At 41.3% G+C, this 25,532-nt stretch overlaps 1 protein-coding gene across 9 annotated transcripts in view; it reads right to left on the reverse strand.

Annotated features, from left to right (window-relative positions):
• Nucleotides 1-25,532, reverse strand: part of PLCH2 (phospholipase C eta 2) — a 70,703-nt gene that overhangs the window by 4,601 nt on the left and 40,570 nt on the right. For 6 of the 9 annotated variants that reach the window (XM_071766799.1, XM_071766796.1, XM_071766797.1 and 3 more), the window contains 20 exons: nt 21,681-21,827; nt 21,102-21,345; nt 20,479-20,608; nt 18,918-19,088; nt 17,006-17,099; nt 15,295-15,498; nt 14,845-14,965; nt 14,082-14,253; nt 13,699-13,806; nt 11,973-12,131; nt 10,896-10,988; nt 10,334-10,434; nt 9,348-9,445; nt 8,666-8,848; nt 8,119-8,226; nt 7,817-7,941; nt 7,571-7,655; nt 6,974-7,120; nt 6,775-6,854; nt 2,022-3,075 (listed from right to left, as the gene is read on the reverse strand). In XM_071766799.1, coding sequence (XP_071622900.1) covers nt 2,022-3,075; nt 6,775-6,854; nt 6,974-7,120; nt 7,571-7,655; nt 7,817-7,941; nt 8,119-8,226; nt 8,666-8,848; nt 9,348-9,445; nt 10,334-10,434; nt 10,896-10,988; nt 11,973-12,131; nt 13,699-13,806; nt 14,082-14,253; nt 14,845-14,965; nt 15,295-15,498; nt 17,006-17,099; nt 18,918-19,088; nt 20,479-20,608; nt 21,102-21,345; nt 21,681-21,827 — 3,624 coding nt within the window. Of the gene's footprint in view, nt 1-2,021; nt 3,076-6,774; nt 6,855-6,973; nt 7,121-7,570; nt 7,656-7,816; nt 7,942-8,118; nt 8,227-8,665; nt 8,849-9,347; nt 9,446-10,333; nt 10,435-10,895; nt 10,989-11,972; nt 12,132-13,698; nt 13,807-14,081; nt 14,254-14,844; nt 14,966-15,294; nt 15,499-17,005; nt 17,100-18,917; nt 19,089-20,478; nt 20,609-21,101; nt 21,346-21,680; nt 21,828-23,809; nt 24,837-25,532 lie in introns of those variants that run through there. The other 3 variants (XM_071766803.1, XM_071766795.1, XM_071766802.1) reach the window with 3 other exon arrangements.

Raw genomic sequence — 25,532 nt, forward strand, 5'->3', positions numbered from 1 at the left:
GCACACGAGTCCAGGAGCCAAACCCACCCCTCCCAGCCCAGCAGAATTTGCAGGATCTGGAAGAGCATTAGGAGGAGTCAGAGCTGATCACTCATGAGCTCTCCTTCTCCCCAGCCCAGCAGCAGAGGTGAGGGCACAACTCCCAGGGCAAAATCCTGGGAGCCATAGTGCTGCTGCCATAAAGAGGAGAGCTTGAGGCTGTAGCTTCCTGCCTCTTCCTGCTGCCCCTTCCCTGGGTGTCAATGCCAACCCACAGCCATCCTGGGCTCATGTTGGTGGTTTCCTTGGTTTCTTGGCCCCAGGAGGATGGGGAGATCCTGCTGTTTGTGCACACACTGTGTTTGTCACTGGATCCTCAGCACCCAGTCCAACTGACTGCCTTGCCATTTCAAAGGTTTGCTGATTCCATGCTTGAGAAGTCAGCTGGATTTAATCAGATTTCAAGCACACCACAATATTTATTTAGTGACTTGGGGGGCTGGCAGGGGAGCTGGCACTGGGAATGGGAAATGGTTTCATATGTCACACTACTCAGAGCTTATGAAAAGCCTAATGCCAATAATTTAGGCATAGAAAGAGTTCTGCTGCCTTGGATTAGTTTCAAGTCAAGGGAAGTGGCAAACTTCTTCACTCCCCCTCTCCCATTGTCCTGGTATTTTCCTAAAAGCTCAAAGCAGATATTGAAAAAAAAAAAAAAAAGATGTAAAAACAAGAATAAAATAAGAGAAATAAAGCAAAACTGGATTAAACTGATCAAACAAACAAATAGAATATCTTAAATCTCTGACTGAAGTTTTCAAAGATGGTTACTGAAAGTGGGAAGTCAGAATCTTACTAAAGAAGGGGTTACATCTTCAGAAGCACCAAAGTCAATTAACTTCTCCTGAAAATGTAACCAGCAGTGTCCAAACTCCTTGGCCAAGTAAGGGGGAAGGATTTGAAGAGAAGCTCTCATAGTCATGGATAAAAGTTTTTTCTTTACTCCTTCTTCACAATTCTATAAAACACCTGTCAAAAATCTCTTCCCTCCCCTCCCTGCCAAATCAGGGGGAAAAAGTCACTTTCTTTATTAAAATATAAACCTTGATTGCTTCTCCTTATTTTCCATCTTTACAAACGTGCAGCTGATGAGTAAAGACACAGCCACGTGATCCCAGTCCCAGGTGCAGATCTCTACATTGAAACAACTACACAATGCTGTAGCCTAAGCAGCTTTCCTTTAAATGGACACATTTTATTTTACAATTGGGAAATGCTAACAGTTCCCCTCACTGGGCTGATGCCAGGGAACATCAGGTCACACACCTTGCTGCTCTGTGTTATGCAACTGTACCCTCAGGTGGCAGCCAAATCAGGCACACAACACCACTAAGCACATCTGTAAATGTTTGCATGCTGGGGATTCAGACATTTAGGACCAGAGGGGGCTGCTGTGGATCATAAAGTGTCATCTCCTGAATAACCCAGACCAGAGAATCTCATTCAGCAATCCCTGAACTGATGGCAGTAATTTTGCAAGTTCTTTCATGAAGGAACTGTTTTTTTGTTAGCAGAGTGCACAACAGATGTCATTCAGATCTAGATATCCCTCAGGAAAACAAAACTGATGATAATAGGAATATTTTTTTGTTAACATGGCCTTCCCAATCTCTACTTAATGCTCTGGTTTGGATCTTAAAATTTACTTAGTATCATACCACATTCACTAAAAAAACAAAACAAAAAAAAAACCAACATAAGGAAATAAAAAAGCCTCAACAAACAATCCAAAATTCATAGACTACTGACAGTTTTACTACTGCAGATGGGTAGAACTATGCATGGAGAGCACAAATCTAAACCAGACACATCTAGGAAAATAATAAATAAAAATATTTACGCAGACTTTTTTTCTGCCATTGCCAAAAACAAAGGTCTCTTGGTAGCAAAACATAGAGGAGCTTCTAAGTAAAGATGCTATGCAGAAGCTGAGACAATGATGTGATCTACGGTGGAGAAGGGTGAAGAAAATCTGGTCTTACCAGTAAAGAATATAGGGGATTTACTTCGAATTTCCTCCAATTTTTGAACGAACAAGGCGTTCATTTCCCTCTGGAGGGTGCCCACTTGCCTTCGAGAAGTTTCAGACCAGTGCTTGGGGAATTCTGGGCTTCCAAGGCTTTCTAGACTGCTGGAGTTGGAGGACACAGAGCCATTGCTGGCTGCAACCAGGTTGACAGTGCTTCCATACTTGCCACCTGCCTGGCACTGCCAGCGCTGCCGGGAATGAGCCTTTATTCCGTGGCATTTAGATTCAACATTTTTCTTCCCTGGGGTGACAAGAGGCTGGGTGCTTGCTGTTAGATCATCAGCAGTTCCAGGGCTGCTGCAGGACTGCAGGTCTGACGGGTGCCTGGGCTGGCCTTTAGCACCCCAGGTTTTTAGCTCTAACCTCTCTTCTCCAGTTATACTGCTATACTGCTCATGGTGAAGTGTATCTTTAGCAAGAGGCCTGGTAGGGTGGTCACTCCACTTGGATTCTAGATCGGGGCTTTCTTTGGAACCAATCATGCATTTCATGCAGTTGGTGGCCACTCCAATCCTACCAGAGCTGTTGATGGCACAGCGTGCAAAGACGCTTTGCTTCCCGCTCTGCTGCTCCTGGAGCCGGGCCCTGACAGCCCTCTGGGGGGGTTCCCTGCAAGCAGCACCCCCTGGAGCACAGCTTTGGATTTTGGCTTTCCGAGAACCCTGGGCCTTACCTTTCAACCCTTTGCCAGGGATCTCCCCACTGGCACCATCTCTGGGAGCTGGTGACAGAGAAGCTCTTTCTGGCTCCTGCTCGAAGCGGGGCTGCGAGGCAGCTTCCACTTCTTCACCAGCCCCTTCAGAGCTGTTGTCTTTTGTGTCCAAAGCAATTTCAGGAAAACCCTTCTTGTTCTTCTTCTGGGTTTTGGTGGGAGCACTGGCTGTCCGTCTCAGGATGTGGCTGCTAAAGGAATGTTTGCGATGGAGCTGCCCAGCAGCATGACTGTCCAGAGAGGCTTGCTTTGGATTTCTGAGAAACAGGCCTTTTAGACCTAGAGCTTGTCTGGCCTGGAGATAAAAAAACAAAACAAACAACAAAAACCAAGAGAAGTCCTTAACAGACAATGCAAATCTCTTCCTTCGGGCACAGGAGCTCATCTACAGGTGATCAGGACACACACACACACACACACACACACACAGAGCTCCAGCTCAGGAACAAAACTGAATTCTCTGAGTAAATGAGAGAGAGAAATGGGGGGGGAATAAAAACCAAACCAAACCAAAACATAAAACAAGCTATAGAAATGGTGGTAGCTTTAAAAAGTTACTTTAAAAACATTCTGATTTTACACTTTCATGAAACACGAGAAAATTAATTGAAAGTGACTTCTTAAGGTAAAAAATATTCTTGACTTGAAATAGATAATAATAAATTGGTCGTTCAAATGGATATTTACATCCTTTAAATACAGTTGAGAAATAAACAGTGGATGTAAGAATATCAAATAAATTTTGTTTTCCAGCATAAAGGAGATCACCACTTCAATTGAATTAAGCACTGCCACAAACAGCACTTGGACTCCGGGCATGGCAACTGATCAAATATTCTGCTTGCCACCTGTGTACCTACATTGTGACCATCTCCTACCATACAACACTTATCCAAAGACACCCATGTGTGATTTCATCACTGAAGAAACACACTATAAACAAGCAAAGTTAGTCAGAGTGATAACAAAGCACTTCATATGCTTCAGTACTTACTTAAGCATTAAATATATACATATTCAGCACCAGAAATCTCCCACCATCATACAACTGATTTACATTTCAGTGAAACATGAAATGCTTTTGCATTCCTCTAAGCATTCCAGGTGTACTTGCCAACTTTTAAATCAACAGACTGATGGTGCCAGGTAAAGAGTACGTTGGGACTGCTGTGTTCAGAGTGCCCTGGACACATAAATCACTCAAAGCAGAGAAAAAGGTGTTTCTCTTCTAATCTACCTCTCCTTTGCTCCCCTTCTTTCCCAGATAAATCAGACTCTGGTAGCTGCAGCATAAGGAATGAATAGAAATGGAGGAGCTGAGGCTGTGATTGAAATGCATGGTAAGAAACCCATGATAAAACCTGATCAGCATCCGTGCTGTTCCCACTTGCTGCCAGTTCAGTTTTTACCCTGTGATGCCACATTAGGTCACGTTTCTGCAGTGCCAAACAATGGCACATAGATGTCTAATTTAAATTACAATGCTCTTTCACCCAAAAGACTGGAGTGCATGCTCATGCATTTCAAATTTTGCTTTGTAGGACTTTGCAGGGTAGATTTTAGCTGCACTGTACATTAAGCCTGGGTTAAAAGCTGCTGTTATTCATAAGTGCAATCTGGCATATGGGATCAAGCCTTATTTGTTTGACACAAAGCCCAGTGATAACATTCAGAATATTATTTCTATAATTGAAGTTCAGTTACCACATGCCAAGGTAAAGCGTGAGGAGATGATCAAGAAGAGACCTAAAATGGTCTTTAAAAAATATACACAGGACATGATAAGGAAGGTAGGAATTGATTTTTCCTCATACAAAGCAGAGAAAATGCATTTTAAATATTAATAAACTTTCTGTGGGAGCTAGACTATTCAACAGTCTGCTGGGGACATTGTGGATTCATTTTCACTAGAGAGTTTCAAAATAAGATTATGCATTTGTTAATGAGTGAAGGGAAAAAACCATTCTGTTCCAATTCAGACAAGTTGGCAAGTACATGAATTTATTGCTATCAAAATCAAACAATATAAATATTTGCAAAACCCAGAAAAAATTGTCATACATACGCACACACAAATAATACCCAACAAAAATAAAAGCACTGATGGAATGGGTGACACATAGGGCAGGGCCCCAGGTATCATTCTAGCTTATTTGGTGCATCTTTTAAGCTAGTCACTATTGCTTGAATCCATGGAATGATCCAAGAATCCAAGGACAAATTTGTTTAATGTAGGGAAAAAAAGAAAAGTTTTAAAAATAGGGTTTTAAAAACGAGAGCCATTTTGAGGGAGATCCAGAACATGTGCTTTCAGCTTCTGGTTCAGCTTTTTCCAGGGCTATTTCATTCTTTAAATCAGACTTAGAAAACAGCACAAGGAGCTTTCACACCATCTCCCACAATTCACTGCTTATGTTCTTTTTCATGTGAAAGAAGTGGTTGGAACTGTGGTACAGCAGAGAGAAGACAGAACAGGTAGAGACTCAGAGAAGAGAGGAAGGGGGGGGACAGAAGGACTTGTATCCTGGATCTGCTTCAGACATGGAGGCTCTCTGGCTGATCAATGACCACATGGGTTGGAGAGCTTCAAAATGCTCATAAGGAAACACTGATGCTCATGAAGCAATTAGTTAGAGGCATGCAGGTGTGTGGTGGTGGTCACTGCACCTCCCTGAGACAGGAGGGGGTACCTTCAAGGCGTCTAAAAATGCTCTGCTTCTAAAAGTAGACTTTTTTTGACATAGAGAAGCTCACTGAAACAGACAGAGTAAAGGCAAAACAACAGTGAGGGAGGGTCTCAGATAGGCACATCTAGAAAAGCACAGGAAATTCTGCAATGCAGGAGTATGCTACAGAAGAGACAGAGACAAATAAAAATAATTAAAAAATAGTGCCTCCAGGAAATAGTCTGTCTTTTATTTAAAAAAAACTCATTTGCCAGTGGATACTAAGCTACAGACTTTGACTCCCAGTGAGGGGTATTGTACTTCTCTATCCTTAAAACAGTATGGAGAGAGGTGTGCAGAGGACATCACCTGAAAGCAGACAACAACTGAAGCAACACGAATGCACACGAAGTTCAGAAAGCTGCTTTCCTTTCCTTTTTAAGATTTAATTTCTCTTCCACGGAGCTCCCCACCAAAGGAACTCAGAATTCCCGCCTATTGGCTGCCGCCTCCCTCTGTCACGATGCTGGTACTGCAGCTCGGTGCTGCGGGCAGCTCAGCCAGGCACTGCGAGGGACATTCTCAAGGCACTATCAGACACTTAGCTACCTGAATTTCGCTGAGATTAATAGCATAGAAGGAGCTAAATCCAGAGCCCTTCGTGGAAAGAAACTATCTCATTTTCAGCTGGCCTAGGAAAATATTTAAGTTAGAAGTTTACTCTCAGCTTGAAGTTATTCATGTGAATTTAGATTTAGCACCCAGATAATTGTGTTTTTCCTGCATATGGCACACATATACTCTTAATAACATATAAGCAGTGAAAATGAGTCCAAAAACTGTTACAAGGGTCATCTTTACTCTGCATTTTAAGTGTAATGGAAAAAACTCCAAGGAAATAACCCTTAAGAATTTAATTAAATTTTAAATGCAAAAGCATCAGGCAGACAGAGCCTTTACAGAATAAATTTTGCATGCAAGAAGCACCCATAGTTCAGGTGTATAATTTTTTGTTCAGCAAGGTACTGGACACAAACATACTTACTTCTAAAACTAACATGCTGCAATGAAATAACCTTCCCCTATGACTTCCTCAAAAAGGCACTGGAAGAATCTCTTTTTATAAACTTCCCCTACAATTTGCATTTATCTCCAGACACATTCAGAAAGCTCTCAGACTACCATGACACGCTCAGAGATGAAGTTTACTCCCGTTCAACAAATACATTAGCTTGGACCTTCACCCACTGGGTTTCCCTTGTGGGACAAAAATTCCTGTCCTTCATGCCCACATGCAGGCTGTATTACATCACAGTGAAGGCACTCACCTTACCACTGATGTCATTAATAGCCACATGGACAAAGATGGATGCCTCCTCTATGCCCTCCAGGTACACGTGTCGGTAACCTGCAGCACCGGGAATGAAGATGGGAAGGAGCTGAGATGGCAGAAAGCACATCCAGAGGCTTGGCTGCTGGAAGCAGCAGAAGAACTGAGCCCCCAGGATGGCACTGGTCCTGCTTTACCTGGCATCATGCTGTTGAAAGCTATTGTCCTCTGCCCAATGAAATCACGGCCAATGGGGTCGTGATCCCAGACCAGGAACCGAATCAGCGCAATCTCCGGCATGTGGACTGTGAACACCAACGTTTCCTCCCACATTGGGTTAAAGCCTTGGAGGGAAGGAAGGAGATTTCAGGTGGTTTGTTCAGAAGAGGCAAGAAGAGAGAAGATTGCCTCAATTCAGCAGGAGACACAGCAGCACAAGGATGTGCAGGAAATAGATTTCCTTAGGCTTGGCCTTTCTTTCTTTCTTTCTTTCAGCTGGTGTTTGGACTTTCTTTTTGACCACAGCAAGATCAAAATTCCCTCCCTCATACACAGTGAGAAGTGAGACAAATGGTTTGTTCCACTCCAAATCCTTCACAACCTTGTATCAACTCAGCTGAACAGTTCAAGACCCAAGTCTGATTAGCATCAAGAATGTTTAAATCAATTTTTTCAGTGCTTTGTCAAAATAGGCACCAAATTTCATTTACTTATATCTTTGTGAACCAAAGCTGACTGTAAGATAGTGTTTCAGCCATAATAAACATCAAAAACTAAACCCTTCATAATCTTACCATTATCATCAACTACTCTTGTTTGTTCTTTGAAGCAATCAACAGGTAAGCCTATGACTTCTACTTCAACAAATGGATCTATGATCTGGAAAACAAAGTAACAAACGGAAAAGGTGACAAAGATGAAATTCAAGCACAGGGTTCTTACAATGCTTGAAACACTGGAGTGTGTCTTGTCAAACACTGCTGTAATTACCTAAGACTGGGAAAGTAGCTTTAGAAGATTAATCATGTATTATCCCATACCTCTCCTCTGTCTCCCAACATGGAATCACGTGGCTTTGGGAGCTGTTGACCACTGATGATTTTTAGAACCAGCTGTTTCTTCAATTGACCAGGCAGTGGATCTTCAGAATTTGGATTAAAGACACCTGTAAGAATGAGAAGTACAAAATGGGAAAGAGGTTTGGGGATGACTTTAGCTATAGATGCCTTCTGGTTTATTTGCTTCTAGCATCAGAACTGTATTTTAAACAAACTGTAATAAGGATCCACACCCCCTCTTCTCATACAATAAATGATCCACTTGCTTTGCTTGTTTTTCTTACCTTGACACATGCAGTTTGGTTTGAGGACATAGCCACAGTTCCCATTGGCACTAAATTTGGCCCGGTTCAGTTGCAGCATTCTCCCCTCTGACTGGTAGTTCAGTGCAACTATTTAAAAAAAAAAAAAAAAGGTGATATTACTTAGTACATTACAAACATTCTTGTTTGAAGAATCAGATTAAAGGATGGACCTAAATACATTTTCACACTTGACTTCTTGGTTGCAAAAACTCAAATGTTTTATGAAAAAGAATTCTATATCGCACATCACAGCTTCAGGGAAAGAAGCTCTTCAGGAATCTGAACTCAGAAGTCTTCTTGCATTTGAGAAATTAATTTATTTTAGTTATATCAGATGACTGCTTGTATGTAAAACACATGTTGGAGGTAATACATAGGTAACAACACAGACAATGACAAGGAGGACTCAGCTGTAAGTAAAGCTCAGCAAGCAAAGAACTAGTATTTTAAGGGGTGATTCCAGAGCTCCTACTAAAACATCCCTTCCAAAATAAAACAAAAATAAACAGGTTTTCTTTCTGCTCACCTAGTTGGCAGCCAGCATTCCAGAATGGCTGGGGGTTGTAGTTGCTGGAGTCCACCCGATAGGAAGAGGGGTAGATGCGGGACAGCTGGTGCTGGTTGAAGCGCAGGTACTGGGCTGGCTTCTGCTGCAGGATCTGGTGGGCTTTGGTTTCACTGAAAGATGAAACCTGCCAGCTGGAAGAGACTACAAAAGAGGGAGGAGATTAGAGGTAATCTCCCTGTTTATTAATTTATTATCTAAAGCCTTTAAAACTGCATAGCACTTGAAACTGTCATGCATCACTTGAATGCATCCCGCTCAGAAGGAACTGTGCTTTTCTTACAGCACAGCAAAATCATTGTGCTCTCTGGGAGGAGTTCTGGTTGGGAAAAGGAAGCTGAGTATAATCAATGACCTGATTCTTCATTCATAACTTTTAAAAAAATTCTCTAAGATTTTTTGAATTTGCCCTGGGAGAGCAGAGTTCCTGGCAAGCAATTATCTTTGACACACAATTCTCTTTCTGACACTTTTAGCTAAAACTTAATTTCTGTCAAAATAAGATGCAGAAAACTTAGAAAGAGGACTGAAATATTCAAGAAATTCAATGCTGATATTTCAACAGATTTGCCCTAAGGATCTGAACTTTAAGCTTGAAATGCTCTTCAGCATTTATTTTCAGCAAACATTTAGTTTTACCTACTTTCAGATTCAACATCATGGATGCCAACAGACTTTGTGTATTTCACCAGGTCAGAGAGTGCTCTGGACAGCTTCATTGTCTTCTTCTGTCTGTTTGTCCTAGAATGAGAAATCAAATTAACTTCCCATTAATTAAGGGGTAAATTTTATCTTTCATAGTTAAAAATGTAATAGCTTTATACTGCATAGAGCTTCATTGGCAAAGCACAGAAGTTGTGGAACCAACAGCATGAAAGTTGATGGAAAAGTCACCCCTGCCCTTCCATGCTAAAGGCAGACATAAATATTCAGCTACTGAGACCCTGGTGAGAAGGACTCTAAATGGCTTTGACCAAAGGGTGGAGTATCTGTTCACACACACATTTACTCCTCAAGCCAACTGCTGTCCAAAAAAAACTTGGTTTTTCTTTAGCATTTGAAAAGCAATGCTCTCATCCTTCTCACTTGTTTCAGGTTATCACTAACAACATATCTACTGCCCTCCCAAATAAAGCTCCCAAGTATCCCAGAGAATTGCTTGATTTGATTTCTTAGGTTTGAACAACCTTAAGCAGCCATTCTGCAAAGAATCTTTGATGTCAGGATTTTTGAAGAGGCAGTTTCAAAAGAAAAATTCAAAATCATCACCTGAATGTTGATGCAACTTCATTTGGAAATATATGAAAAGTTTTTAAAAATCAGCTAGGGACCTGATACACTGCAAATCCACCATAATGGTTTCACTGGGCCACCAGTCAAATGGCCCACATGTCAGCTGGATGAGATGGTCACAGCACAGACCACCTGGTTAATTAGCCTGAATGGCACCAGGAAATAGTTGTGATGATCTTGTGGCAGACAGCAGATCTCCTCTTATACCAGATTGGTGTCATGTGCATGCAGCTTCCAATTAATTGGCCTCTAGACCTGAAGCATCTCTTTTTAATGGGTACACATATGTATGTATCTTTTTTAGAAACAAAATTGCCAAATCACTCATGAACAAACCTGCTGTAATGTACAGAGCTCCTGGCTAAATTTCCTTGAGAATCCGAATCATCTTCACCCTCTTCCAGACTTGTTGTCTTTTTCAATTTGCTTCCTTTTTTCTGTGCCACAAGGAAATAAAACCACAGTATCATGACTGTCTGATCAACGTTTGAGCAGCTGGACACAGTTTTGCTTTGGTGTGCCAATGACCATGCTATGAGAGAAGATTGGAAATGACAGCTCTGTGGTATTCAGGACTGCCAGATGATGATATGCACACACGTGGGCAAGGCTCAGCCCAGGGGTCTGCATAAAGGAAGGACAAACCCTCAGATAAAAGGTGCAAATGAATTTTTATGTTTGTCAGATTAGATCTTGAATATGTTTAGACCTTGATGCAGATTGAAACTGTTATGCAAGCAGTTACAAGCAGTTTTACTGCCTATCTAATTCAGTGGACACCCTGAGAGCAAGCCTCTGCCAGACAATGCAATTAGGATATTCCTCTCCAGCACTGTGTGCAAAGAGAAAAACCTACCCAGGAATATTTACTGCAGACCCAACCCACTGAGTGGCTCACCTTGCGTTTGGAGAAGCTGCCCATCAGGGACCTGCTCTGCCTTTTGCTGGAGCTGAAGTCTTCCCCAGATTCCACATCATCCTCAAGTTTACTCTAAAGCAACCAAGCAGAGAGAATGATGTAGCAGAGCAGAGAGAATGCCACAGACAGCATGTTTGAACATCATCAGGAATGGTTTGGGAAGCAATCCTCACTCAAGTGCCAACAGAACTGGACCAGAGCAATGCAGACTTTTTTTTTTTTTTTAAACACAAGCTGAGTACAAGACCTTGTACCCCAGCAATAATTGACATGATTTTTGTCCATGGGAACTTTCAGAGTTCCCATGCTGAAAAGTCATTCCATGGGTACATTTCATGCTCCAATTGCTGTGTAAGGAAAAAAAACAGCTTTGCACATCTGACAGTGCTGTTCACCTGGCATCATTGTTAACTGCATGAGCTCAGCTAAGAATCTAAAGTCAGCAGTGCATAATATATTCTGTAAGCTAATAAACTACAGCAATCTGAAATGATAGACACTGCTTTCTCCCAAGTCACTGGACTTTGGGGAAAGAGGTGTTTAGCATTTCAATTCATCCTTTGAAGTACTGTCATAATTCATAATTCATCTGCAATAACCAACTCTCTCCAACAAATGCAAATCATAAAACCAGCTAAAATTAAAATCTCATTATGAGCAAATTAAAAAGAAGCTTCTACTAAATGGACATAAATGCAAAAAGTGTTCCTCTTTACAAAGTTTTATATAAGCACACGAGGTTTTAGTAAGATATGACAAAACATTACATAAAGTATTACAGACAGGGATCTAACAGAAAATGGACTCTGTAAAATTCATTGTGTGACTCACACTCTCTTGTTTTAAGGGAAGTGTGAGCATTCTCTAATTTCATGAGTGCTATGATAGCTGAGATACATCAGGTAATGTGCTGTCTTGTTTGGGGAGTCTCAAAACAGATTTAAAAGCCCAACTGCAGACAATCACCTTTGCAAGAACAAGTATTACTGTTAGGAAGAGACAAACAAAACAACAACCAGGTCTAAGGGTGAGTGAAGTGCAATAAAATATGTTCACCTTCTTACTGTCTGGTTTTAGGCCAGCCTTTCCTGATGATGGCAGAGTGGTAACAGTGAAATTGTTTGGATCTTCACAGTCACGAATTTTGGACTCTTTTATCAGTGAGTCAAGTTTTTTCTTTGCTATATTCTCCACTCTTCTCCTATTAGTAGATGCCTACAAACAAAACAGAATCATTAAACCAGGTAGTGATGAAAAAAAATCTTGGCAATTCCAGTAATTCCAGCATTAATAAAACCCCAAATGTTATATGAAAGAAATAAAGGAAAAACCAACCCAAAACAACAGGTTTCTCATTTGCATGATGTGAGGCAGTTACCTGCAGCTCAGCATCAGACTTAATGGAAGCATATGGGGCCCTGCAGGGGAAGTTAGATCTAAAGTATAAACAGCCTGTCTGAGGTGATGAGAGCAAAACTAATTAAAATGGCTCTACCTAAACCAAGACTGACTTTTAGCAGAGCTATTCAGATCTAATGTCTGCTCTGAGCCAAGGATGTGCTAACACAGTGCTCCCCATACTGAACTGGATTAACATAAGCTGTGTTTTGCACTACACATTTTGTCAGAAGTCTGATCTGTGCCATTGTGCTGTCCAAGCCACTCCTCATACAAGTTTAATAGCAATGGATACACGTGGAAACTCTAAGCAGACAGCACTTCTCTTGCTCATCAAGGTTCTTGGACAGTGTTCATATGCCAGGTCAAGGTTTTTCTACTGGATGGAATGGGAGAAGCTTTAGAATTTTGATTTTACCAGTTCCAAGCACAAAATATAGGATTAAAAAAAATATATATATCCTATTCCCTCCTGTGTGCACAACAGCCCATGTGAGCAAGTGGGGGAAACAAAAACAGAAATCCAGAGTTTTGTCTTTCATCCATGAGGTATAAATTCACAATCCCAGATCTTTCAAGAGGTGACAGGTTGTGTTTTCTCAGTGGGCCTTAAGAATTCCCAATTAAATTTGCCATGAAACAAGTTATAATTTTCTGAGCTCTTAAAAAATTGGCTTGGAAAGCAAACCAGATGTAACAAATCTCATATTTAAAGCATCAGTAAACCTCACAGAAAAGTGAACTGTTAGTAACAAAAACAGTGAGGTCAGCAAAGCAATGCCTTCTGAGCCCTTAGTGAGAATAACATCTTACTATCTAATTTTATTATGAAAGATGACACTTTCCTTACTGGCCTTCATTTCTCCAGCCATTTAATGCAAGAAAAACAAATATTGTTTGACACCTCTCTATAAATAGCATGTGTGTGGACTAAGTTGAAAAGAATCATGGCAAAAGTAATGTCTAGCAAGGACAGATGTGCTACTATTTCTGCTTGCTCAAGCACCTGGATTAGGATCTTCTCAAAACAGTCTTTAAGTTTTTTAAATTATCTGGAAAATTTGCAAAATCTGGAGTTTAAGTACCACAGCACCCCTGATTTCAGCACTGTTGTCAAGTCACCTGTGTTGTTTCCTTTGGATATTGGAAACAGTTTACTGGCTGTACAATACCTTCCACTTAAAAAAACAGATTATGTAACATGAAAAAAACTGTTGCTATTTAAAATATTAAAAGGCAGAGTCATAACCACTACAAGTGGTGCTCCCCAGTATGCACTTCTGTTAAACCTGTCCCCATGAAGGTTTAGAAGCCAAGAGCCTTGAGATGAATCCCAAAGGTCAGACAACACTCACATTTATATTCAAATGATCACTTAACTTACATCTCCATTCATTATTTTACAGTCATCATCAATCTCATCAGCACTGTCCTCATCAGAGACTTCACCTTCCTCTGCATCAGCACTGATGTTGGCTGGAAGCTTCTTTCCCTGGAAGGTAAAGTGATGAGACAGGCAGGCTAGCAAGTAGCTCTTGCTATCACAGGGTATAAAACAAAGTCAGAATTATTCCAAGAATGCAACAAGGTTCTTACTGACTGAGACATTTGTTCAGAACATAAGTACCAGGCTGCTTTTAAATTATTTAGCTTAGTTAAATAGCATATTATTATATTATATTATGACAGGATATAAGTGACAATCAGGCAGAAATCATAATCATCACAAACAACAATAGGGATGGCACAAACTGAGCAGGGCTTTACCTTAACCAGTATCTTTCCTTTAAGACTTGCTGGTGAAGGGAGTGTGGAAGAATCATCATTGTCCACAGAAGACAGATCCAGTTTGTCCCCCAGAATTTCTGTAAGATACTGAGCCATTTTCTTCTGCTGAACAACACTGCAGTGGTTCTCAATTGACAAGATAACAGGGTACCTGGCACAGACACAAACCAAGCATCACCAGCTGCAGATTCAGCACTAAGAGAATAAGGGTTATTGCTGTCTGAGCCATTCCTGTAACAGGCAGCACCACCTGGGAAATCCACAGAGGTTGGATAAACCAGTGTGGGCACAGGACTGATACCCCACTACTCACTCCAAACTGAATGGTCCCTTTTTGACAGCCACAGGATTATTAAACTTCTGCAGTTTTCCAGAGCACACTTTTCAGTTTCACACACTGCCCAGTTCTGACCTCCATTTCCTACCAAAATGATTCTACCAAGCCATTCATGAGGGAAAACTAAAAAGCCAGAGCTTCACCCCTATGGCAATATCACAGGTAAAAAAAAGTCAAGGAAGGTTCCAAGAACTGAAAAAATCCTTGAAGGGGCTTTGTCTTTACCTTTCCCCTTCCAGCAATCAAGTGATAAACCTATTGTGTTTGTTCTTCCATGGAAACTTCTATAGCTAACAGCTCAGCATTCTGCCTGGCATATGCAGAAGCTGGTTAGATTTTCACTGACTGTCCAGGAACCCCAGTTTATAGCCCCAAGACTCAGAACCTGGCAGGCTGTATACATACTCATTCTTGATAAAGGCATATTTGTTGATAGTTTCAATCACATCTTTGAAGAGAATTTTGGAAGTCAAAGTGTATCCGTGGTGGACAATTGGTTCACCATCTGGCCCATCCCAGCAGTCAACTGCAGAACAGAAACAAGGACACCCATCAGAACAGTAACATCTGGGCCCACCACTTGTGAAGACAAATGAGACTCTGCAATTCCCTTCAGCAATCAACTGACAATTATTTTTTTTCTCAGTGCTCTGGACACTGCTCTTCAAACGTCTGCCTTATTTCCATGCTCAATAAAATTACCCATTACATGGCAACATTATTTTCTCCTTCTTTGTGAAATGAAGACACCACTTTGCTTTTTGCTCTTCCCCTGTACCATTTCTTCTGCAGAAGTCACAAGTCTTGCTTTACAGAGGAGAAACAAAACTGAAGATTCCTTTTTTTTCACCTTACCTTCTACACACCGACAGCCAGCCTGCAGCACCCATGCATACATGTCCACCCTGGACTGGGACATCAGCTGATCTCCCATGAGGTAGGTGTTATGTGAAGAGGTAATGAAATAGTGACTCAGAGGGTAATTCATGTCCTGATTCACTTGGTAGTGTTCTGGGTTGAATATGTCCCCTGATGGACTCCGCATGTAATTGGTGAAACCTGGAAGCAGATTTGTATTATTTTGCTGCTACAGCCCTCCTAAAGCCACTTAAAAGTGCTCAGCCAGGAAGAAGAGAGATGAATAAGAAGACAAATAAGCCCACTAGATCCCAACTGTCACAATGACCAATTATGATTATTGCTTTCAAGAAAATTTCTAGTTCTTTGTGCATTTCTTTCCTCTCCCTTTCCAGGAAAAAATGTCTGTTTGATCCAACCTGACACTGTAGGCTTATAACTGAAATTCACTGTAGTACTCCAGACCTGACATAAACCATTGTTTAGCTGTAGCACTTCAAGTGATGCTACCAGAGGAGTTTGTTGCCCAAAGCAGTGGGATGCTTGCAAATCATGCAGACATCACCTGGACAGCTGCTGTATTGCAATCATCACTCTTGTTCAGAAGCAAAGTTATTTTTTTTATCTTTGTATGAAATTGCTGATTCAGCTCACCAGTATGTGAAACCAGTATGTGAAACCAGTATGTGACCAGTATGCCACAAATTCTCAGCTGTTTTATCATCCATTCTTATGCAAGGTCATTTTACAGATCATCCCAATTTTCAAAAAGTTCTCTTTCCAGTATGAAAAACTGAAGTTGTTTGAAGTGCCCAGATTGACTTGTCTAGCTATGAGGAAGGCAAGATAATGAATCTGATTATTCATTATTTATGTGACTGCCACTGGCTGCAAAGCACCAGAAAATAAAAAAATTATTATGCCAACTGCTACAGTCACTTAGCATTAGTTTAAGCTTAAAATAAATTAAAAATTTAGTCTGGAAGTAGAACAGACCCGAATCTGTCCTAAGCAACTATCATTTCTTTGAACAAAACAAAAGAAACCAAACCACCTTACACAATATACCAGAAATTACCCATTCAGTAAACAAACCTGAACTTCTGTTTTGCCACTTTTCACTGTGACAACACAACCTCAGAAATGGAGAAGAACTTATGCACAGAAACTAATTTCTGAGGAATTTACTTTGTCCTTGAAGTCAATAAGATCTGGCAGAAGGTTTAGTATTTGAAGGAAGTGTCATGATGGTACAGCATCAAATTACTCAAAGTGAAGGCTTCAGGAGCAGAGGTCATGAAAGCATGGTCCTAAACAAATCTCATCTATCATCCTGCTTCATGTGTTCCTATCAGATCACTCCTCTTATTGGAACTTACAGGATTTCCAAAAATACCTGCAGGAATGATAAAACTGAATTCTACTGTATTTTCCAAAAGCACAAATAAAGACACATCCAGTTCCAGCTTACCCTTCTATGACTGCAGCTTCATCATGATATGTAACTTTAAAAATCTTCCAAAGAGTACCAATTTCCCCTTAGGCTGCTCAGCAAAAAATAGATATTAAAAAATCCAAAAAGAACTCCTGAAAAGCATGCTCTATGCAACACAACAAAATGTTAAGACTATATATTATGCAAACAAATGCAATATTCTCATAATCATCTGAAGATTCCTTCCTACAAAAACTCTAGCAGCCAGCTTACCATCAATCCCCAGAGCTCCCTCCTTCTTGTTCTCCAGGCATGGCTCAAACTTGCTGATGATTTCCAGGCAGTGCTCTTTAGTCACATTTGTCATCTGTAAAAGTAGCAAAAAAGCAGTGTTAACTAGGAATTACTGCTTCTCACAGCTCACTCCTTTGTGCACAGTTGAACAAGTGGGAAAATTATCCACAGTGGTACTAAGGATTTCCAGTGAGATTCTCACTCCTGCCAATCAGTGTCAGGGCAGATAACCACCAGACTGCTTTGTGAAAAGTTTCTGTCCTATTGGCAGCTGCCTGATCACAGCCAATACAGACAGTTCTGCTTTGTAGGTCAAATCTGGTTAGAGTGTTATTAGGCACAAAGAGCATCCAAACAAAACAAGCTTTGTCACAAACCAATGGCATTTCTCCTCTTGTAGGATTAAAGGATTAGTTTGCATTATCAAAGGGTTTTTACTTAAAAAAAAAAAACCACAAAAATGGCTCATCTTTATGGGCAGAAAGAAAAATCATTTCCTAGCAGGGTAGCAGAGAATCAGGAAATAATGCTCTCAGAAAGCCCCTTGAGGAAATCTACTAACCTCAGGGTAGCTTCACATTCTCAACTGAAAGATGGAAAGAGCAGAAATGGAAAATACACACATAAATGTTGTCATTTATTAAAAAAGGACATTTATGAGAAGCTGTAGCTTTCACTACTCCGCAATGTTTTCAGAGTTCAGTTCTAACACTATTATTTAATATTCCTGCTATTTACTGTTAATTTATCCTCCACTTACTACCCATACTCTTACTTAACATTCCTGTCCTGAGTGGTCCAGCAAACTCTTTCCATTAGCTGCTGTACACAGCACAGCCCTTGTTGCCAGAGGGGCTGCCAAGAAGGTGACCACGTTGATGATTGTTTTGGCAACATGGAATTTTTGCCTAGGGGGAAATGAAACCACCAGCATATCTGCTACCAGACCAGTGCCTTTTCTGGGGGTAATTAAAAACCTAAAAATTAAAGTGAAGAAGGAAAAAAAAAATATCCTAACACTTTATTTGCCTGCACATCGTAGGTTTGCTGGGTTTAAAAGGTAAAGAAAAGGCACAAAATAACCACTGTACATACTGTATGAGAAAGGGGAGCACCAGGGAAGGGAGAGAAGCCTCACATGAATTGTGATTAGCTGAGCTGATTTGTGGCCTGTGGCAAGTGTTCATTTTCCTCTCACCATCTGGAGGATCAATTGACCAATGAAATGGAAACATATGCCACTTATCTAAAGAGATAACTGCCAGAGAGGTGGCTTTTTTAGTCATTCATTTCTCAGACAACATTTGAAACTGATGAGGATTTATGATTTGCAGGCATGCAGCTCCAAAAGAGACCAGGAGAGGAAAAAGACAAAGAGAAGCCAATGCATTTGCTCCTGCACTGACAGCATCTTGCTGTCCAATTATTTTTCCTCACTTCAGAATCTTCCAAGTGTCTAGATGAAAGGTCACAGGATCACTCAGGGACCTTAGCCCAAAATCCTGCTCAAACAAGGTCAACTAAGGGTTGGACTTGATGAGCTCAGAGGTCCTTTCCAACTCCTCTGATTCTCTGATTCTAACTACCAAGTCACATCAGCTTGCTTTGGGTGTTACCCAGTCTGCTCCACAAAACCTCTGAGGATGGAGCCTGCACCACCTCCACAGGTAGCCAGATGAATGTCCTCATGGTGTTGGTATCAGATTTCTCACCATTTTCTCCTCTCCCAACTCACCACGTACCAGGAAGAGCCACACTTGTTCTGGCCCAAGGGACAGGAGTACAATAGTAGTATTTTTTACATCCGTGACAACAAAGCTCCCACTCCTTCCAAAAGGCAATTCTCCTTCCAAAAGGCTGCAGGCTGGAAGTCTCCTTGGCCTGGCCCTACCTTCTGCTCAGTCTCCAGGAAGCGCCTGAGGTCCTCGGTGTCCAGGTGGTCCTTGTGGTTGCTGTAGGTGAGCATCAGCAGGTACAGGTCCCGCCGGGTCGACATCATCTTGTAAAAGGCACAGAACTCATCAAAGTCCAGCGTGCCCTGGTTGTCATCTGTATCAGCCTCCTGCACCACACAGCAACAAGGCAATGAGACACCCAACTGCCCTCCGGCAGCCTAAATAAATAAACAAACTGCTGCCTGAGGACAAGGCAACACCAGAATTAACTGCAGGCTGATCCTGCCCTGCAGCCTGCCTGCTCTGGGGCTGCTGGAGCTGATCAATTGATCAGGCTGATGCTTGTCCTGGCAAGCTGACAGCAGTTCAGTGACTTGCCCAACAACAAGTACCTCCATATCCTGCAGTTCAGTCCAATGCACCCCTATAGATTTTTAAGAACTTACACAAACAGCCTCCTCTTTCCTTGCTCCCAAAGGACACCCTGCACTTGCTCCTTACTCTTTTATCTTGATAGATCTCACTATTCTGTCTCTTTTCCAAGCCTCACACACTGCAGCAGTTTCAGAGTCTGATATGATTTCAGGTTTCTGTTTCACAAGACAAAAGGTTTCTAGTGTTCTTGTCCTAGTGCACTAAAAAAAGATCAAAAATAAAAAAGCAAAAGCAAAAGGAACACTTGTTTCAAACTGCTTTTCTAGCCACACAGCAGAAGAAAAAAATTGCATCCAGGCAGTTTCATCCTGTAAATACTTTATCAAACCAGGAAAAATCACTCAAAAAAAGAAGAGAAGCTGTGGAAAATGAAGACATGAACTTTAAGAAATCTTTAATCAGACTTAAACTGATTGCAAACTGCAATTGTACAACTGCTGTAAGTGCTTAGAATAAAAGATGGTTCAGTCTTCAAGCACCAGAGAACAGAATTGCTTTTGCCTTGCCTCAGACATCTGTGTAAAAGATGCTGAAAACTATGATTCAACCCTGCTGAAAACTATTGATTCGATTTCTGTTTGGGTCCTTCACATAACAGACTTTTTGATTACAAAAGCACACACACAGCTCCATAGTTCAGCTGCCAGGTACATCCAGCCAAGGTCAGTAGAATGCAAAGTCAGACAAACAGCTCTCAGCAATGCAAAGCCCATGGCAGCTGAGGAAGTTTGCACAGTGGGTATTTTATAAGTACCAGTTATTGGAAGGTATTAGAACTCTACTGGAGAGCACTTATTAGAGAGAACATCACCAGAGGAGGAAACGTGACTGAGTTTCAGACCAACAAGAACAGTGCAAAAGCAATCTTTGTCCTGGGTGTCTTTCTGTTATGTAACACCAGAAGGAATCTGGTGTAAAGCCTTTTTCTATGAATAACAATTTATTTATGATGTGTTTCTGGAGCTCTTTTCAATTTAGCAAATGGACTGTGTAGTATCTCTCAGCAGAGTGGAAACAAACCAGCTGCTGAAACATTTGCACTCTCTCCTATTAGATTTCATACCAAATCTCCAGCAGCCCAAGCCTTGCTCTTTTAGAAAATAAAACCTCTGCATTTCTTACCTTAAACATTTGCTTGACTTTCTGTCGGGGTAGGTTCACATTCAGTTTGTGCATCAGCTGGAGCACTTCACTAATACTCAGGCTGCCATCACCATTTTTATCTGCTTCATCAAAAGTCTGCTTCAACCACATTGAACAGGAGTTAAGGAACAGCATGGGATATTATGGGATATTACTGAACACTAGATATATTACAATTTTTTTTCATGTTAGGAAAGACTATAAATGAGACTGGGGATGAAAGAAAGTTCAAGGTAATATGTAACTCTACTCACATTACTTCAGCAACAGTTTCTGAACCTGCTGTGCTTAACATGCAACAGATGCTACTTACCCACCCCCCAGTGCTGCACACCTTGCCCAGTATAACCCAGTGAAATGGACAGCTTTACACAGGCAGTGATGGATGAAAGAATACACCTGTGTGATTGTCAGTTCACTCCAGTCACTCACCTCCAAAACTTGCCCACAACAATCCTCTTCAAGGACTCCTCCCTCTCTGGAAACAGTGAATACCATGGGAGCTTTGAACCCAGTACTTGCTCTTTGCAAAATACATACTTAAAGGAATCCCTGTGCTTTCCACCACTGGGCAACACACTCAGAGAACAGAAGAAGGATATTGGTCTCTGGTCCTTTGGCGTTTTGAGAGGCTGTCTTCATCACTGATCCCTGCCATCAGATATTTCAGTCCTGTGATCCAGGTGCGTGCTTCATCCCCACTGGAAGACACCAGGTCCAGAGATTCCATGTGGTCTCCATAGTAGATGCTGAAGCAGCAGTTGGGATCAAAGCTGCCATCAGCATGGCGCTGGAAGATCTCTGATTGCTTCCCCTCACACACCTCCTGAATCGAGTCGATAGAAACTGCAATGACAGGAGCATGCAGCTCATTAGTGGCTGTGTCCATGCCCTAGGACAGCCACCTATCCCGTGGAGAAATCCTGCAGGGAAAGGGCCCACAGCTCACATTGCAAGGTCCCCAATTCACACAGGATTTGCCTGCATCTCATTTACAACACCTACACCACTGCATGAATCTGCATGACCTGGTACTCATAGCCCACCTCCTGCCCTTGGCATTGAAGTGAAACATTCCTTTTCATCACCTGTGAATGAGACAAACCCTTGGTGCTCATTTTCTCATAAGAGAGCAAGATCCTAGCAGGACTCAGAAGGAAGGCTGTGTGGCTGACACTCACTTTTGGCTCTCTCATTCTTGCGGGAGGGTCTCCAGCGGATACAGGACTTGTGCTCATCCAGGTAATAGAACCGGACCAAGCCCTTGGAGCTGCCACGGAGTTTGATCATCTGGGTTCCAGCTTGCATGGAACTCATACATTTTTCCACTGAAGAGAGAAAAGAAAGTTATTTCAGTCAGTTCTCCCTCCATAGCCTGTGACTTAATTTCCCTGTGGTGTTTTTGTCTGGTCTGCTTAAGTAAAATTAAAACTCTGACCATGTCTAATGTATTTCTTTTTTTTCAGATGAGAAGAGCAAATTACTACTCAGATTCTGGATGGAAGAATGAAAATTCACATGTATAGCACATATTCTAACAAGTGCAGATTTATAAATACAAGAAAATTCTGAGGTCAGGTTTCTCTTTTATCAATCTGTACATACAGATTACAGGTGAAACAGTGTCCCAACTAAAACACTCCTTCCACGTATACCAAAATGCATAAAACCCAACACAATTCCTTGAGGTGTTCCTCTCAGGCAAAAGCAAAAACACTGAAGAGAAGCAAGGTGGAGTGAAAAGAAATGGAGAAAATAATTGACATTCCTGTTCTTCAGAGCTCACACTCATACAAATTCAGTTAATTTACTCAGGCAAAGAAGGTTCAACACAGTAGATTAGTTTGCAAGTAACTCACTAGTAATAAAAGAAAATTTAAATTTAAAGCCACAGTTCTGTAGAGTGTGTTGTTGGCTTTAATAATGCATTTATGGAAAGAAGGTGTTAAATTAAGAACAAGATAAGCCCTTGTGCAACATTTCATTTCTTTAAGATGATCCATTGTCTTCACTCACAGATGCCCTGAGATGAAATCAATGCAGTCAGCAGGTATCAGTCACTAAATCAAATGCTGTGCTTCAGTCCAGAAGCATTACTGGAACTCACTGCAACATCAGATCCAAAGTGGATTCAAACTTGGCTCAGCCATTTCCCAGACACTGCAATTTTTTCAGTATTTGCTTTCATCAAAGTCAAGAAGAAATCAAATTACTTCTCAAATTTACTGTGAGATAATAATTACAGAAAGCTTAAACTTTGGCAAAATGCAATGACCCTGCAAACCAGGAAACTGAAACTGAGAACACTGACTTCCATTCTTGTGTTCCTAGCAAGTAAGGCTAGACTGACTCAAAGTGATTTTTCATAGTACATAGTAACATTCATAGCTACAATAAAAAGTTTTAGAGTAATAAAACAACACAAATAAGAAAACCCTACAATTTGTCCAGACACAAGAAGAAGGAAAATGAGCCAAATTTCATACTTGTTGTTAGAAAGATGCTCTAATCTCTTAATAAATTATTTATGCTTCAGTAGCATTACTGACCTTTAGGAGTTTCTAGGTTTGATGCAAATGTGTGAAGGAGTGGGAGTATTTTAGCATGTGAGGAAGAAAAGAAGTTAGAAGGATTGAGTCATTGAGTATTTTTACACATAATGTCCACAGTTCAGTCTGGCTCCAGATTATGTCACACAGCTTTGGCCCTGGCCAGTCCCTTTAGAAGAGCCCAAAGGGCAGCATCACAACTCTGCTGAGTTCCACCCTGCTAACAGATTCTGGCAGGATTAAGGCTGCTATTAAAATGCATTCCCTAGACCAGGAGACATCTCATTCCTATAGCCATTTCCAGCTGGGTTTGCTGGGATTATTACCTATTGAAAAGAAAAGGTACTACAAAGCAAAAAGGAACCCTTCTCAGATAGCTGCACATCAGTATTCAGAAAGCAGCCTCAAGAGTCCTGTGACCTGCTATGGAAGATGAGACACTTCCAAATGCTCACAGCAAAGACTTAAATTTTCAAAAGGTCTGCACGTGTCAAAATGTACCAGCTTGCATTTGGGTTTCCAGAAGAACGTTAAGAAATCAGCAGTGACATTACAGCCCAGGGGTTCTTGAGGACGGAACGCATTGTATCAGCAACCAGGCAAAGTAACACAGGACTAGGGCTGTGGCTCAAGTTCTTCCATCTCTTCTGCTTCCCCCACACAACTGCTAGACAAGGTTGTCACTAAGATTCAGATATGGAAGCTCTCAGGATGATACCATTTTGCCCAGCTAAGTGGCAGGTGTTCAGCCTGCATCTTACCCACACGGCCGATTTTCCATCTCGGAGGAGCTACGATGCTGCCACCAACCCAGAAAAACTCTTCAGCCAGACGGGCCACTGAGAACTTATTCTGAAGCAAGGGACTTTTGGAGGCATCCATATCTGAGACAAAGGGAAGCTTCAGAACTGAATACAGGCACTGACAGCCTCAAAGAATATCAAGATTCTGCAGTACACATTTTCAGTGTAATGGCATAAAAATATTTTCAGGAGGAAACAAGGTATCTGGTGGTTTCCAAAATCCAGTAGTATTTTTCAGGTTATTACAGAGCAGTTTTACAGTAAATTTAGGCCTCCTCCCCTGTTCAGATTTAGAATATTAAAATCCCAACAAAATCCTTTTTCATTCTATGTGATGTACCTACGTGGGTTTCAGTTCAACATTTTGAAGAAGACACAAGACAGACAGAGGCAGGGCCATGAGGCAAGATGGCATGTAGATGAATCCATTTCTGGACAGAAAGGCCTCCTGATGATATTCTTTTTCTTTTGCTACTTTACCAGTTGCTAAGCATCCACCAAGACATGATACCAACTTACAGCTGCTGGCTTCTCCATGCCACTTCCTCCTTCTGGCAGCAGTTCCTACACAGAGGCAGCCCTTTTGTACATTTCATTACTGACAGATTGGAGAGTCCCACTCTTGCTGAGGGCTCTACTTGCTCTTCAAAACCAAACAACAGTTTCCATTGCAGTAAATAAATGCAAAACTAGTAGTGCAATCCATTCCTCTCTCTGCTCTCCTGAGCCACCCTTGCTTTTCACTGTGAATCTGTCCAGGTGCTTAAAGCTCTTCAGTCTCTTTCCAGGTCTAAAAAAAAGGAACAATCACATTCTCTTCTCGTACAGCTGTTCAATATATCATTGTACCATTCTTCACCTTTTGTCAGAAGGTTCTCCTCAGAATTTTAATTGACATGCCTGATAAAAGAAAGAACATTTCTCTCTAGGCAGTAAAACCAAGACACAATGCAAACACAGCAACACATGTTTGCTTCAAATCCCAAATCCATCATACGCACTAATCCTAAAGCCGTGGTGCTGCCCTATCCAGCCAAGGGATTTAGGTGACACGTTGCAGCTGCAGAAAAAAAAAAAAAGGATGGCTTAACACAAGAGCTTTCTTCTTCTTAGCCTATATTAGCAGCACCTTTCCATCTCACAAACCCATTTAGCAATATCTTTGCAAGCAGACACAGAAGGTGCTGGCTGAGGACAGAAGGCAGGCAGGTACACTGACCAGAACAAAGTCTGCACACAGTGTCAGGACAGTGGTGGTGCCTGAAACTGACAGAGATAAAAGCAGGTAAGGATTAATTTTTAAAAAGCACTAAGTCACTACCTCATTCCACTTGAAATGCATCCATTGAACCCCAAGCATAGAGATCTGTCATTTAGGTTACAACAACCTCTTAATCTACATGAAGTTGTAAGCACAATATACAATTGCTCTTGCCATCTGTGATCTCTTCAAGGAGCCCAACACGTTTCCAGCTTGATGAGCTACACACAAATTGCCCGCTTAAAAATACATCCATTAAGTACTTCCTACTCCTCCTTTCACAGCCTGGAAAAGCTGTAGAGTAGTTAATTCTAGAGGTGATTCACATTCAATTACAAGTTGCTTATTTCACCATCTATGCCCAGAATTCTTATATTAGGCTGGCCTCAGAGTTAAAGTACTGATTAATTCCGCAGAAAA

Source organism: Heliangelus exortis, chromosome 23 (assembly GCF_036169615.1).
Source record: "Heliangelus exortis chromosome 23, bHelExo1.hap1, whole genome shotgun sequence".
Taxonomy (NCBI): Eukaryota; Metazoa; Chordata; class Aves; order Apodiformes; family Trochilidae; genus Heliangelus; species Heliangelus exortis.